The following is a 16,888-nucleotide window of genomic DNA, read 5'->3' as shown; positions in this document are numbered from 1 at the left end:
TCATCAAGGCGGTTCAGATGGAATTTTTCCCTGACTTCCAAATCAGAGATGGCTTGTGTCCAAGGTTCGCGCGTTCGTCGTCTTGACGACACAACACATCATGCTGCTATCCATAAAAAGGATTTGGAAATAATTCGTGAAGGTTTTAATGCGGAAACTCCTGGATTGCTGCGTAAAATGTTTTCAACTTCACACCTGGTTTCGCCCGTCTTGGTGAAGAAAAATTATCGTCCACATACTTTCGCTGATGAACAGCGGATAGAGTTAATTGAAATTACTCACTTTGAGGTAACTAAAACACAGCGGGTGGATCCAAAAGCCTGAAATGGGCCCGGCCCATCAATCGTACCTATGCTACATCAGATCAATTCTGTCCTGTAGTATAATTTAAAAAATTCATGTCTTCCTTAATCCCAACAATGTTGCTTCTGCCTTTGGACGCCATGTTCAAATGAAGTGCACACCTTTTCAACCAAAGAAATTAATTCTAACGACTGAATTTTTGACATATTTTATTCTTCTTCAAATGCGCTCATTATGTTTAGGGACCTACAATTGAATATTGTGTGAGTGGTTGACTGTGATTTCGTTTTAATTAAAATCATTCTTGAATTCGTCCTCGAACGAACATGGTGAGGTAACCTCATTCTGTCCATTTCCATTTGTATAGCACTGACACTGGTTTTACATTTACAGATAATTTTATGAATTTGGTCTCCACTCAAGGATGGAGATAACAGCCGCAACTGATGAAACAGGTAAACATTCTATACGTACATATTCATAAGGCGACGTCCATGTCAGTCTTGATTAATTACTCATCTAATTGTTTCTTCTGCAAACTATCATTTCATGTGTTGTGAACTGTTATCAATATATTTACTACTACATATACTACTTTAAAATGCAGTCCTATTAAACGTACACCTATTTCCCAATCCATTCAATGGCTCAACATATTTTCCTCATTTTAAACAAGACGACATTCTGGTCCACTCCGGATATTTCGCAGACTTCCCTGGGCAGCAATGGACTAGTTATATTTCATGATTTAACTGTCAACTGCACATCCCTCTACACATAGTTTATATGGTGTGACGTCCGCATTTCAAAATTAACACGTTTTGTGGTTAAGAAAATGATATAGACAATTTAAAATCCAGCACATTTTAGACGAGGGATACGGCTTCTGCCAGATTGTGCGATGTGTTGCTCCACATGACCTATCAGACTGATCTGAGCAGAGAGTCCAACACAGTAGTATACCTCCATGGATTACCTCCCCTTTACCACCTTTTAGATTCTGACATATGCCAGTAAGGAATGTGAACATATATCTCTCGGTAAACTTTATGGTTAGAATGAAAGATATCACACTTGTATCCAGAGCAAAATAAGTTCTTCCTTTCCGCAATGTTCAGTATATGACAACTACCAGATATTATGGTTCACAAAGATACACTTGTTCAATGCCGAAACTGACCATAGTTGTGCCAATGGTATAATTACCATGTCGTATTGTATTGAGTAATCAAGCATTTTAAAAAACTTAGACTCGCCATACAAATCTATGTGTCCTTTTTCCACTGGTAGTATACAACGGTCACCAAAAGACGTATTCTCTTTAGAATCTGTTTCTCTAAATACAAAGTTAGTACAATGTTAACATGAAATATTAATTACGTTATCAACGATTTCCAGAGGGCAGACAAACTTTGCAATAACGAATTTCTTGTTCATTGCAGGCGTCCCCGACGGAGGACAAAAACTATGTTCTCAAAACTCTGCAAATACAGAGAGTGAAAATGTAAGTTTGTCTAGAAACGATCATTTCAAGCATATGATATATACGAGGTGGCTGAAAATTTCTGAGTACACCCCTGACAGTATGCATGTGTTAAATGCAGTACGTTCCAAGCATGAAGGCTGCCTTTGAACCAAATGCACAACCAGGCAGCATATTTTTATAAGTGATTAGGTATTCTCTTTTAGATTAAAATACCCAAATCGTCTTGTACCTCCAACTGAAAGGCAATTATCCATGCAAACATGGTGTCAAATGTAAGGGATAAGGATCTTTCCTTTGCCACTGTTAAAGAAGTGGAAAGTGGAGTTAATGATTTCAAGGGAGAGCCTTGAAGACAATCCAAGTTCAGGAAGATCTTCAACTGCTACCACTTAGCAAAATGTTGATTTAAATAAATATGATTATAACTGATCGACGACTCACCACACGTCACATGTACTTTTGGCCATAGCTAATACAGTAGGCATATCTCGTTGACACCATGCTGAGGATTGAACTGGGCATGACAAAGATTTTAGCACGCTGGGCTCCTGATCAGAAACGCTACAGGTCCGTTACCTTTCCAGAGAATATACGTCGTTCTGAAGCAAGCAGACCCAGCTACATTTGCGAAGGAATTTGTAACCATGGGTTGATCACTATCAGCCAGAGACTAAAAAACAGTCAAAGCAGTGGAAACCCCTGTCGTCTCCTCCTCCATCTGCTATCAAGGTGATGGCTTTGGCTTTCCGGAATTTCCAATAAATCCATCTTGCGGTCCGCCTCTCGAAAGGTTAGATCATCAAATGATAATGAGGTCATTTCTGCTGCTGGCAGCTTTTCACACCACCAGGAGGAAGCCTTCTATTATTATTATTTAGAGGTTAAAATAAAAAAGGCAGCAAAGAGGGTTTGGGTGATCCTGGTACAGTCGGGCTGGTTAGGCTCATCATCAGGTCAGCAAACCCGGGTACTCCCTCAAATGTCAGTCAACAGATTGAGAGGTACCAAACCTAAGGCAGCGAGAACAATGGGGAGTCGGACAACTTGGTACTTGGGACGCAAGAGTGACATTTCGAAAGCGAGGTCCGCATATTTACCATGATTTTCCTCAATCTTGTCAATAACATTAGTGTCAAAGGGGACAAAAAATTCAATTATATAAATGATTTCATTTGATTTATCAAAAAGGACAAGATCAGGTTTGTTGGCCTGGATACGTCTGAGAGTGTGAATGGGCCTATGCCAAAGAATTTTGTATTTATCATTTTCAATGACGCCCTCTACATATTCTGGGTCGTACCATGGGTGGACCTCTGTGTCAAAACCACAAGCATGGCGAAGACGGTAATAAAATGATCGATCTACACCATCATGTCATTTAAGATACTGTGTTTGTCCCAAAGTTGGGCATCCACTGACAATGTGTTTGACAGTCTCATTAAAATCATTACATAATCTACATTTCATATTTACATTTTGATGCAAAATCACACATTGACGGTTTCGAGTTAGAAGTGACTGGTCCTGAGCAGCAAACAGAAAGCCTTCTGTTTCACTTTTCAGACCAGCCGACCTTATCCAAGTGAAGGACTCTGCAGGGTTCATTACCTTCTCAACACCCTGCACATAAACTCGATGCAGTGGTCGTTGAAAAACTGGGCCGAGCTGATATGGCACTATTATTATTATTATTATTATACCGTAAGAGGTATCCAGGTAGTAGTATCTGCTCAAATGCGGTTTTATTTGTTCCCCGACCAGTGGATCAGTTTGCATTCCAGTTATCATTCTCAACTCCCTGGGGAGTACACAACCCAAGCTGCCTGGAAGGTTTTTCCAGCCACCTCATATATGTGGTACCCATTCCCTGCTGGGTGGACAAAGGGTGTATGAACGTATTTGTGTTTCCACCATCTGGTCATCTACTATCGAACAAGTTGGTTCTTTTGAGTGCACAGGGTTAGTGACAACACTGTAAATACCTACACCAGTGGAATCCAGGCACGTCAGCATCATTGGCAGAAGTGGGTGTACCTCAGGGGGATGGTGTTGTAAAATAGTTAGATCCATCAACACAGTTCATAATAGTTATGCTCAGAACTGTTCAGCCACCTCTCTTAGATGACGTTGCAAGCTCAAGGCTGATATTTATTATATTATATTATACCAATCAATTTTCTTCATTTTATCCAGTTCCCATACAAGACATCCAGACACACGGATATATGAAACACATACAGCTCCATACAGCTGTTATCAGTCTGATAAGAGTATTTCAATACATATACATAATATACTCTTCAAAAAAAGAAACTTGACACTGACTTTCAAAATGTAATATAATGCGATTGTTTCAAAATAGGACACAGAAACCATAATTGAAACACTGTTTGAAGATAAATGTACATAATGTTTTAAACATTAATCGTGTCACCTGGACAGATACACGTACACGATACAGTTAATGTCACAGGGGTACAGAAAATGTCAGTTTCGGTTGTGCCAACCACGTGCATCAATCACCGCTTGACATCGACGAGCCATAGATGCAATTAAGTTGTCAATAACACGCTGTTGGATGTGCTGCCATTCATGCTGAAGTGCATCAAGAAGCGCCGGAAGTGTTTGGGGCGGTGGATTCCTTCTGCGAACGCGTCGATGCAACTCAACCCACAGATGCTCAATCGGAAACAAATCTGGTGACCGGGCTGGCCAAGGTAATGTCTGGATGTTGTTGTGCTGTAAGAAGTCCTGACGAACACGTGTAATATGCGTTCGAGCGTTGTACCTCTGGAACTGTCCGCTGTGAACGTTGACGTGAGGAAGAACGTTAGGCTCTAGGATCAAGTCTCTGTAACGCACACCTGTCAATGCACCTGCCACATGCACGAGAGGCATCCTACCACCGTGATGAATTCCGGCCCATACCATGACACTCCCGCCGCCAAATGGGAAAACCTGCTGCACACAGTTGGGGGCGTAACGTTCACCCCGACGTCTGTAGACACGTGAATGCTCGTGAGCACGTGTGAGTAGGAAACGGGACTCGTCAGTAAACAGTACATTTCTCCACCATGCACGTGCCCATCTAACCCTCTGTTGGAACCAAAGCAGACGGTCAAATACATGACGTCGAACAGGTCTTCGTGCAAAAAGTCCAGCCTCCCTCAATCTGTTGCGTACCGTTTGATCTGATATTCTGCGTACCCCAGGGATCTGTGTGGTTGTAGACGTGGCTGTGGTAGTGCGGTCTCGGAGGTGTCGCAGCCGGATGTATCGATCGTGTGCTTGGGTTGTCACCCTTGGTCTTCCTGACCTTGGTCTGTCGTCAACTCTGTTGGTGTTGTTGTATCGGGTCCACAGTGCGGAGAGTGTCTGTCTGGATACGCCAAAGTGCCTGGCCACTTCTTGCTGAGTTGCTCCAGCTTGTAATCTCCCAATGGCGTTGTTCCGTTGAGCTGTATTCAGTCTTGGCATTCTGTCACCGTCTCTACTGCCGTTATAAGGACTGTATGAACAGCCGTTGATGTGGATTTTTATACCCATTCAGCAGGGGGCCTGCATCCCTAAATGCAGGATCCTGTGCTGCACGTTTTTCACAGGCGGTTGCGTTTGGATGAAGCTGTAAAATTTACGTTTATGTGCTTGGCATGTGTTTTCGCGAATTATAGACACATCATCTTTCTGTTTGGTTCGGTCTTGACTGCCGTCGAGTTCGGACGTCTTTTGCTTCTCAGCAACTTGTCTAGTGTTATACAGCGCACTCGACTGTTTATGATACTTCCTCTTTTGTTCTTTGGCTTTTGATTTCTCTTGAGTTGGAGTGCATTCAAACTTTTAATTTCTATTTGGTGTTTGCTGATTGTTACAGTCAGTTGTTGGGGATTGTCCTCGACAATGGCTGACAACAGAATGGAATGTGAGGAAGGATTTAAAGTCGTTGCTTCAGGGAGGAAGCGAATCGGCCGTATTCCAGATGGTACTTCTAAAAAAGCCTGTGTTGCCAAGCAACCAAATACTGTTCCTCCTACTCCAAGGTCTGATCTTACTTTTGTCTTTGATGAGCCACCTCGGGTCAAATCAACCACTGTTATCTTCAAAGCCGATGTAGATGAATATGCTGATGGTTCACCGACCCTCTGTCAACTTATGACACAGCGTGCTTTGGCTAGAGCCTTGGCTAAGATCACTACAGAAATAGTCAGTGTTAAGCGGATGGCCAGGGGAGATGTTAGTGTCACTGCAAAAACCGTTGAGGCTGCCAAAACACTTTTGCAAGTCACAGAACTTGATGAACATTTTGTCACCCCTCATGAGCCTGAATCCTTAATGAGAACACGTGGAGTCATCTATGGTATTGATCTGGATATTGAGATGAATGAAATTGAGGACGAGTTGAAACCTGTGTTACCTCTAATGTGCTCTGCTGTGCGTCTGACTCGTGGGCCTGATAAAGTTCCCACCAAATCTGTTCTTCTTACATTTACTGGCCAGTCTTTACCGGATCATGTTGTCATTTTCTTCCAGAGATTTCCAATCCGGATATATGTTCCTCCTGCTCTTCGATGCTTCAAGTGTCAGTCCTTTGGGCATGTCTCTGCTAAGTGTAGAAGCACTCATCATGTGTGCGCTAAATGTGGAGGGAAGCACAAATACGAGGAGTGCAATGAAAGTTCCCTTAAATGTAAGAACTGTGGTGGTGCACACTCTGCGGCATATAAAGGTTGCATTAGATACCAGGAAGCTGTCCAGATTCAGAAAGTCCGAGTGGAGGGTAAGTTGTCTTATTCTCAGGCTGTTCGACAGGTGCGTGGAGATTTTGATGTCGCTCAGGTTCCGGAAGTCCCTAAACCACCTCCTGCAGCTAAACCACTGTCTCAGGTTGTTACAATTTTAGATGTTGTGTCTTCTCCAGTCATGGTGACTGCTAGTACTCAGACTGAGACTCTTGAAGTTGAATGTCAGACTGATCCTGTTGTTGACATCATGCCTGAATCATCTTGCAAACCTCTATTTAACAATGTCTCTCCTGTTGACTTTCTCAACTTTGTTATTTGTATAGTTGCTAATCTTGGCACTACTCGTGCATTCAAGTCTGATGGTCTTCAGACGATAGCGTCAGCTGCCCAGTCCCTCTTGGGGTTAAGATTGTCCCCTGATGATCTGACGAGCATGGTTAAGGGTCAACAATGGAAGTCTTAATCCATCCTTCTTATGGATCTCTTGATGCTAGATCACTCAGTGCTAACGGTCCAGGTTTTAAAGTTTGTATTAAGTTTTGACCCAGATGTTTTGTCTTCAGGAGACATTCTTAACTCCTAACCTAAAGCGTGTGGCAGTTTCACTACTCTATGAACTATCTAGGTACTTAGCAAACCTTTATTATGGGCAAGGTGTACATGGGCCTAGTTGCCCGAACACCTTTAAAACTTTCTAAAAAATCAATCAATCAATCAATCTTTCTGTTTGACTTATTTGGTTCTCATTTAATGTAATAATTTTAGATATTTGGCAAAAAGTGGTTTTACATCTATGTCAAGCTTCTTTTTTTGAAGAGCATATATATATATAAAAGTCAAAATAGCAACTTTGCAGATTGTAATACTTTAGAGTATACTTAATCACATTGGTTGACCAAAATTATATTTGAAAATCGGAAAAAGCGTAAATAAAGATGATAAAACATAACACGCGTACCGTCCCCCCAAAGAAAAAGTTCCTGCAGTAGGAGTAATCCCCGCCTTGGAGGTTAAAACGGGGCCACGCTTCTTGATACGCTGTGCAATTTCAACGACGAAATTCATATTTTATGCCTGCTTCTGCCTCGAATTGTTTATTACATGTCTTTATCTGTCTGCTCATCAATTTCACTACTGTGTCCACAACGTATGACACCTTTGTCACAACACTGAAGACAGGCATTTATTGTGTGAAATAGGGCGGAGGGCAGCTGGTGTTTTATTACCCAGACAGGAAATTAGTAATTACACGCTAGTTACCGATTGTTAATTGTTATTTTTATTATTCACAATTTCAAGATCAAAGGTCGTTTCACACATTGAACAATGTATGCAATGTTGTTATTTTTGTAGGATTAACAAAAATAGCAGACACTGTACATGTATAATGGCTGAGAATCACAAGATAGACAAACGCGGCAAACCTATAAAAACAGCCAGTGAAAACAGTTGTCTTCGCTGCGCAGGCACTTTAGGCCACGCCCCTAAATAGGTTTATTTTAAGAAACGAATACGGAGCGTGTGGGTTCAGCACTTTCACTTGGAAATTTTAAATAATTTTTGCAAATATTATGATTTTTTTCTGTAATGGAAATGGACTAAATGTATCGAGGAGATTTGATATTCGCAACAAAACCGCAAACTTTTTTCACTTTCCTTGCCTTTATATGTACAAAGCCATCTGAAGCCAGGGGTGAACTGGAAGCATGAACACTTCACCGAGGCAAGGCGAGATGAAATAGGGTTTATTTACAATCTATATATGACGCAACTTAAAACTCAATAGTCTCTACATAGCCTCGATGTATTGATCATGGTATCCATCCGATGGTTCCGTAGATAAATGGTATTTGACACGATCACCTAATTACTATATTGTTTGTCTATTGCTTAAGTTTCAGTATTGCTGTATACTTTGAATTATGTTCAGCAACTGATACGTGATGACCAATAGTCTTTCGGGTGTTTTCCTTGACAGAACTACTCGTCCCAATCGTCACCACACATCACCAACATCAACTGCCCCATCGTTAGTATAAATATCAACGATAAAAGTAAGTTCCGACAGTGATAACATCAATTGCGGCAAAAGAAATGTAATTTGAAAAGTATGTGACGTGTGTCACTACGTGTCACTTTAATGTAACAGGACGAGGATGTTGCTGTTAAACCTAAAATCATCATAATGGGATTCGAACCCAGGATCATAGGAGTCTGACACTCTGGACGTAACCCTGCATATCAGGTAGAGGCGTATTAGACGAATGAGCACTCGTGCACCCTGATATGCATCAATATTTTGTGTTAGAGTTTATAACGATTGGGAGTTTGTATACCCCCTATTCTGTTATAAATCTCATATTTTCATTAGGTACATGTATGTATAAAGTACTGATATCTGTGTAATAACATTTACCTATTGTATTTGGAAATTGAAGCCGGAAAGGGAATTGACGATTCTGGAAGTGTCGACACTGTGATTCAGGAACACATTTCCCGTGAGTAATTATTTGACTTGAATAGTCTAATGTATAATTCCCGGTTTGATTATTTGAAATTTCTTTCCATTGTCATAAAAAGACATTGTACAATTTGACTGTATTATAAGCCAATTGTTGACCTAACCTATGCACCATGTAAATGAGAACTCATATAAGAAACGATTTTCATAAATTAATGTGTCATCTATACTTGTCTCAGCCTAGGCCTGTGTCAATAATCTACCAATGTAACCTGTCTTTCTGACCAACAGTATGTAGAGATCTAATCTACATTATATTGTCCTGAGTAGGGAGACACACATTCTAGACAATACTTATACCTTGGCAAATACTCCTGATGTAAGCAGTTTCTGATGGCCAACATCATTGTTGCTATGGTGTAGAATAAACCTCTATTTGACAATAATGCAGCAGCATAAACAGTGTTATTTATTAGCTGGTGAAAGAGAAGGACGTCCTTGTGATGCAGGTGCTCAGAAAAGAAAGCAAACAAGCGGTAAGTCCTAGCAATCAGTATTGGAAGAACTGTACTGACTGAGGTGTGTCATTTGGCGTTTGACGCATCGTGTGTAATATTTTGTCGCAACAGACATTCTTACTTTGGATACCAGGATGGTAAAGTACGTTTCTTACATATTTTTTTTACAAAAAAATACACAGTAAATTCCAGTTAGCTGTAATTTTGTACACACCACACATCGGTTATTACTGAAAAACATGAACGAATTATTTGAATGAGAACAAGAAACGCACCCTCCTGGTCTCTTGATATCAAATATATTCAACATTTTTCTGATAGATATATGTGATATCAAGAGACACTCGGGTTAGATTATCTAATAGTTGTTACAGCCGCTATTTCTTCACATGGGACCTCATGGCATACCTATACTAACTTACACATTTTGTCCAGCAGGATCCAATGCCAGTTCTGAAAGACAAGAGACTTCTGGAAAAAACCGCAAAACTGACGTAAGTGTAAGTGCATCGGGAAGGAATCTCGCTTGGGCAGGATCTGCTTACCGTTTTTGCAAACACCTGGTGTCATCACGGATTTTCAGTGATTTTCATCTAATTTTCACTGCTATTTGGCCCTTTACGCCAATGGAATCTGTTTCAGCTGATTGTTCTCTGACGTACATGGTATAGAGGGTATTGACAACTTACATATGAAGGATGACAGTTTTGTATAGCTACTACCTTCTAACCACGCTTATCAATTACCTAACTATTCCATTCAACAGTTTAACAAGAATTATATATCCACTTATGTTGGCCCTGCACACTCACAACAACTAACAAGTAAATTGTCAAATGGGGATGACAGACTTGAACATGTACCAGGGTTAGAGTGGCATGTCGATACAGCTCAGCGATCAGGTGTTCGCCCAAAACATGCTATACATGTATATGCCTGCACACATTCCTCTTTGTTTTCTTACAGCCTACACCCTTGCTTGTAAAAGTCCTCAAGAAATCTAAGGACATTCAAACAATGTTGTTGGATAAGGAAACCTATGAATACTTCAACGTCGTTGGAGCAACAGAAGATGGCTCGGTCATAGTGAGGATTTATGTACCAAAGAAACTACAATCAATATACATTGGTAAGACCTACAAACTCCGTAGGCCCGATAGAAAAAAGAAATACTATTCAGTCACCAAGGCTGATGATATAACTGTCACAAAACATATCAGTGTGCCAGAGGAAATAGAAGAGAATGCACCTCAACTTCCAGAAGATGCACGATCTGGCGACGGTGTGTGTAAAACTTTAAAACAAGCTTTGCAAACGGAGGACCCTTCAATCGTTGAAGGAAAGATCGTTCAGGTGAGGATACAGTTTGTGTCACTCTGAAGGGTAAACTGGTGCATATCAGTATGGTCGAATTGGTAGTCAAGGACCAACCTGTAGGTCCCGTGACCAAATCATGGAAACAAAGGGTTGAAAGTGTTTTTGAGTTTCCTGATGTATACTGAACAATTTTGACTTGGGCTGCCCGGTTGAAAATCCCGGGCATTTTGGGGAAGGGTCAACAAAGGTCAAACAGGGGTCAAAATTCAAAATTGTGTCGATATGCATATCAAATTACTCGTCCAGTCATAAGGAACCTAGAAATATTAGTTTGTTATAGTTCCGACCTTAAATGGGGGAGCTATGGCCAAAAACGTTGAAAGGTCAACGCACTTTTGGCAGTCGGTGAAATTCACAAACACAGTAAACATTGTCCGATAGTCATGATTTTAGTGTCCAATAATATATTTTCTGACATGACAAATTCAACCAAGCAACTTTTAAAAGTAAAAAGGGTTACCTTGACCTTGAAAATCGAAAAGGGTTGCCATGCTTCAGCAAAGTCATTGGAAACAGGATCCTTGGCCAATAAAGCAGCATATTTCAGAATCCATTGTCCAGAAATGCTTACTTGCCAATACGGTATTCACAGCCAGCACTGCCTCAACATCTGAGTGATGCCAGAGCAAACTGCTCTGTAGAATCGGACACAGATTCTAGATTCAAGTGATTGTGACAGTGATTCCGACTCTGCATCTGATCGGTATGACACAGAGTAGGATGATGAACTGTGCACTACAGTAAGGTTAGAAAAGCATTACTGAACAATGGATTCTGAAATATGCTGCGTTATTGGCCAAGGACCCTGTGACTTTGCTGAAGCATTACAATTCTTCATGCATCCAACCATTTTCGATTTTCAAGGTCAAGGTAACCCTTTTTACTTTTAAAAGTTGCTTGGTTGAATTTGTCATGTCAGAAAATATATTATTGGACACTAAAATCATGACTATCGGACAATGTTAACTGTGTTTGTGAATTTCACCGACTGCCAAAAGTGCGTTGACCTTTCAACGTTTTTGGCCATAGCTCCCCCATTTAAGGTCGGAAGTATAACAAACTATATATTTCTAGGTTTCTTATGACTGGACGAGTAATTTGATATGCATATCGACACAATTTTGGATTTAGACCCCTGTGTGACCTTTGTTGACCTTTCCCCAAAATGCCCAGGATTTTCAGCCGGGCAGCCCAAGTCAAAATTGTTCAGTATACATCAGGAAACTCAAAAACACTTTCAAACCTTTGTTTCCATGATTTGGTCACGGGACCTACAGGTTGGTCTTCTAGTATGGTGTCTTCATAACACCAAAATGATACAGTGCAGTATAACCATGAAAATGTGTTCAACATTGTGCTGCATTTTAAGACCCATGGAGGTCCGTGGTAGAATAGGTATTCGGCAACCCATGATTGTCGTAAAAGGTGACTATGCGTGTCGTCAGAGGTAACTAACAGGAGCGGGTGGTCAGGCTCGCTGACTTGGTTCATGCATGTCATCGTATCCCAATTGCATAGATCGATGCTCATGATATCTATCACTGGAATGTCAGGTCCAGTTTCGATTATGTGCAGACCGCCATCATAAAGTTGGAATATTGCTGAGTGCGGTGTTAAACAACAAACAAACAACAATAATTAAATTAAGTGTATTTTACAAGACAAATCCCCGTGATGTGTCCGAATAATGTTAACATGTATTCTATATGAACTAATAGTTTACATGTATGGTGTTTCGATCAGGTATCGCTTCTCAAACGCAGACTAGCATTAAAGGATCACGAAGGAACAGTTGCTAAGGTGACTCTCTTCGGTGACAATGCTGAAGTGGAGTTCATCACAAACCAAACTCTACAAATCACTGCAGTTTATGCATCAATCTACAACGGTCGGGATCAGCTGAAATCCACAACTGACACAAAATGTCAGGTAATAGAATAACATTGGAAGGTGCCATGCAATCTATTGGGTTATTTATTCACACTAGTTGATATCCTTAAATCCCTGTGTTTATTTATCCTTTTCTTGATACCTACATTTCCGAATGTTTCGCCTTTTACGCCCAATGGAATCTCTCTCGATAATCGAGACTGATTAGTATCTGGGGTTGAAGTTTTGTAATCAGTGATATGATACAATATGACATAGATAAGAGATTGGCGCTCAAAACTGATGAGACCTAGAGTAGGCATATCATAGGGATACAAGAAAACGTACAATACAACGGATTTAAAGACCCTCCACTGAAGTCAGCTTTTCGAGAGCACTGTGAAACAGTGTATTGATATGGGATACTGTCTTATTATCGTTTATAAACTGTTTATTCCTTCTTATGTGATGAGTATTGATACATTTTTGCAGGTTATTCCCGATGCATCTGATATAACAGTGACTGAGAGCGACAAGTTTGTTGATGATCCAGACTTCAAGTCGCTGGCAACAATTGAGGTGGAACTGGAGGAATTCCTCATTGCTTCCATATACAACTGCTGTAAACAACAAAGTCAGTCCATGGTTGATTTGAGACTTTCTTCTTACAATAGAAGAACAAGGATATGTTTAGATACCAATCCATCAAAGATCTACTATTGGGTGTACAGTAAACTACGTTTATAACGAACCATGGATGTCTTATGAATATGGAAAGGGTACCGTCGCTTATATTCAGCTAAGTTTACTTTGGTCGTGAATGCAGTATATTAAACCTCGTGAATCCAGACACAGACCCGTGATGATCCGATGTAGAATAGGTCTTCAGCAACCCATGCTTGCCGTAAAAAGTCTCCATGCTTGTCGTAAGAGGCGACTAACGGGATCGGGTGGTCAGGCTCGCTGACATGGTTCATGTATGTCATCGTATCCCAATTGCGTGGATCGATGCTCATGATGTCAATCACTGGATAGTCTGGTCCAGACTCGATTATTTACAGACCGCCGTCATATAGCCGGAATATTGCTGAGTGCGGCGTTAAACAACAAACCAACCAACCAATCATGATGTCAATCACTGGATAGTCTGGTCCAGACTCGATTATTTACAGACCGCCGTCATATAGCTGGAATATTGCTGAGTGTGGCGTTAAACAGCAAACAAACAAACTAATGATTATTGAAATGGTCCCGTCGCTTATATTCAGCTAAGTGTACTTTGGTCTTGAATACAGCATATTTTATTAAATCATCAAAAGTTCCTGGTGTCAACAATACAGACATCACTCGAGCATAAGACATTGACAACCGTTTATCATGTTCCGAAAAAAACAAGTTTTACTTTTTTATTACAAAATTAGAAACATTCATAGGGTAAATGGGTGGTAAGAATTGGTGACAGCGTGGCATCGTACCCTGAAGACGTGGATCATTGCTCATGAAATCAATCACTAGATTGCCTGGTCTGTCTTGTTTAAAGGCCGCCTTCGCATGGTAGTATTGATAGGCGTGGAATTAGCCAACAAAGGAACACTATGAAACATTTGAGTGACGGATGCTGCCAGTAGAGCAGGACATGCTTACCATTTTCGCGAACACCTGGTGTCATCGCTGATTTTCAGTGATCAATGCATATACTAGCAATTTTCATCAAATGTTTTTCCTTTTGCGCACAGTGGAAGCTGTTTTTGTTGTAATCGAGACTGATGACTCTGTGGCGTAGACGTTTTGAATTTACCATGATGATATTTAGTATGAAAATGCCGACAAGTTATCACTAAAGTTAAATACACTACAGTAGAGTTGATGAGAATAACATATTTGTTTTCTTTGATATCCAGGGTGCAAAAAGAAGAAGCTTCTGGACTCCCAATGTCCAACTTGCCATGAGACGTACACTGATGCTCAAAGACTGCAAGCATGCTACGTGAAGTTCCGTTATGAGGATAAGGGTGTCGCATCAAAGGCTACACTATTCCAAACCGAACTGGAATATGTGATGGGGACGAAATGTGACATGGAATCTGAGGAGAAGTTAACTGAGCAAATAATTGCTCATTTACCTCTTACATTTTCATGTACAATTGAACAGGGGATTTTTCGAAACATAACGCTTTAGTTAGTGTCCAACGTGCTCTGGTTGTAGAATACTGACTTCCCAAGGATCCCTCCATATATAGCTGTCAGGCTGTCCATACGGATGCCAATAGAAAGTTGGATTCTCTGAGGTTTGGTGCCGACGGAAGTTTTATCATTAATTAGTGATTGGACATGTTTATAAATAGAACATGTCTTTTAGACAATTATAGATGATAAATATATCCTGTATAATGATATGATTGTAGTTTGCCCTATGGAGTACTTTGTGACAATTCTCTCCATTAAACTGTTCGTTTGTTATCAGTTCTGCGTTCTGAAGAAAGTTATGTAAATACTAGTATCTACCACATGTATATGTAGCATAATGAATACATGTATATATCGAACCATTACCTCGCCGGGTATTTGTGAAACCATTTATTAATGTATGTTGTTCACAATCAGAATAATCAATGATAACAGGCAATCCTCATGTAACATGAGTAACTGTGCTAATGCATAGTTATGGAAATGCGCTTAACATGCTAATTAGTAGATGAATAAGAGAGTGACTGCGTAATCCCTGTTAACCAAAGCTGTCAACAGACTGTCCATGGCATATCTGAGAGTACCATGTTTTATTCATTACTATTTTTCAAAATAGACGGCATTTGTGACACGGATGATTGTAGGTTGTACATTTAGCTATTTACTTGGATATCCGACTATTTGTGTATGATTGTGTACATTTAGTGAATCATAAATGGCGTGACAATCGACTCTGCTTTTGGCAGGTTTATAATGTAATGATTATCTTATGTAATAAAATAGTATCTCCACGACTGTACATTATGTGTCTCTTGAAACTATAATATGCGTTACACGTATGTTGTAAAAAAGGTTTCTTGTTTAATATCTCGTGTACGTAATGACATTCATGATTTACTATTTTATTGGCTGACACATTGTTATTTTCATGTTCCATACCGTAGTCTCTCCTGTCGTTGCGTAACTCATTCAGGTTACCTATCTCAGAGCCGTCATTCGGCCACAAGTCAGTAAAATGTCATAATTTGGAATCAAAATTTCCTTATTCATGGTTGGTTCAGTTGTCATGGGAGCATGTGACGTCATCCACTGTGTCATGACGGCGTAGCATTCCAGAGTGACGTCATGTTAGTCTCACAACTGCTTAAGTACACGTAGAAAGAGAGTGCCACGGACGATTACCCATAAGTATTTGCACCCGGTTTCGAATCCCGACACGGGTACAATGTGTTGCGTGAGGATTCCCAAATTGAAACAACATGTTACAATGGCTGTACACAATAAAGTGGTAGTAAATATTCAATAAGAGTATATAATATGATGACAGTGGTCAGTACCAAATACAAAAATACGGTGGTGATAGCAAAAGTCAGTGATATCATTTTCACCCAACGGCGACAGTGGTGAAGTTTCCGAGATGGGCCTTGGCAGGGAATCAGGGTGATGGTTGATCTTCACATGAAGGCTCGTTTTGATGTAATGAAGGTGAGATATGATGGGTGAGAGATACAGGAGGCACGCTCTTGTCCCCTTAGTTAGAGTCTAACTAGCTTCTGAAAAAAGTCCACACAGTGCCATCACATCGCATAATATTCCACATGTTTCTGTGATGCTCTCTCTCAGTCCACGGTATTCAGGAAGTTTACACATCACACTAGCATCTTAATATAGTAACTTCCTCATCACTGCTTACAATAAAGAGTACTACAGTTCTGACAACTAACTATTGTCCAAACACAATGCAATGAATTTCTACCGGTCATTATTTGACAATAAAAACACTGCCATATGATATTATTGTATTTGCAAATGTGGCTGAGGATATGGATACACTGAGAAAAGCCGCAAAACCTAAGGTGCCCTGAAATGTTCCCTCCCTTGGAAAGTAGAAAGCAAGATTTAATTAAGTGTACTTAAAATACGGCTCCCTGGAGATCTAGCTGGATAT

At 40.3% G+C, this 16,888-nt stretch overlaps 1 protein-coding gene across 3 annotated transcripts; it reads left to right on the top strand.

Moving 5' to 3' along the window:
- Positions 1-692: 692 nt before the first annotated feature.
- On the top strand, positions 693-15,736 carry LOC124149795. Of its 3 annotated transcripts, none has more exons than XM_046521578.2 (10): positions 693-758; positions 1,746-1,807; positions 8,507-8,582; positions 8,967-9,026; positions 9,466-9,525; positions 9,946-10,007; positions 10,474-10,860; positions 12,628-12,813; positions 13,246-13,387; positions 14,655-15,736. In XM_046521578.2, exons 1-10 carry the CDS (start codon positions 728-730, stop codon positions 14,930-14,932), a joined length of 1,344 nt encoding a protein of 447 aa, XP_046377534.2. In that variant the 5' UTR covers positions 693-727; the 3' UTR covers positions 14,933-15,736. The 3 variants fall into 3 exon arrangements, with proteins under 3 accessions (XP_046377534.2, XP_048242405.1, XP_048242406.1); XM_048386448.1 differs by having other exon boundaries at positions 8,958-9,026; positions 9,946-10,001; XM_048386449.1 differs by lacking the exon at positions 9,466-9,525.
- Positions 15,737-16,888: the final 1,152 nt, after the last annotated feature.

Source organism: Haliotis rufescens, unplaced genomic scaffold, assembly GCF_023055435.1.
Source record: "Haliotis rufescens isolate VD_foot unplaced genomic scaffold, xgHalRufe1.0.p SCAF_6, whole genome shotgun sequence".
Lineage (NCBI taxonomy): Eukaryota > Metazoa > Mollusca > Gastropoda > Lepetellida > Haliotidae > Haliotis > Haliotis rufescens.
Note: the sequence above shows the minus strand (reverse complement) of the source record. Positions and strands in the feature narration are given on the sequence as shown.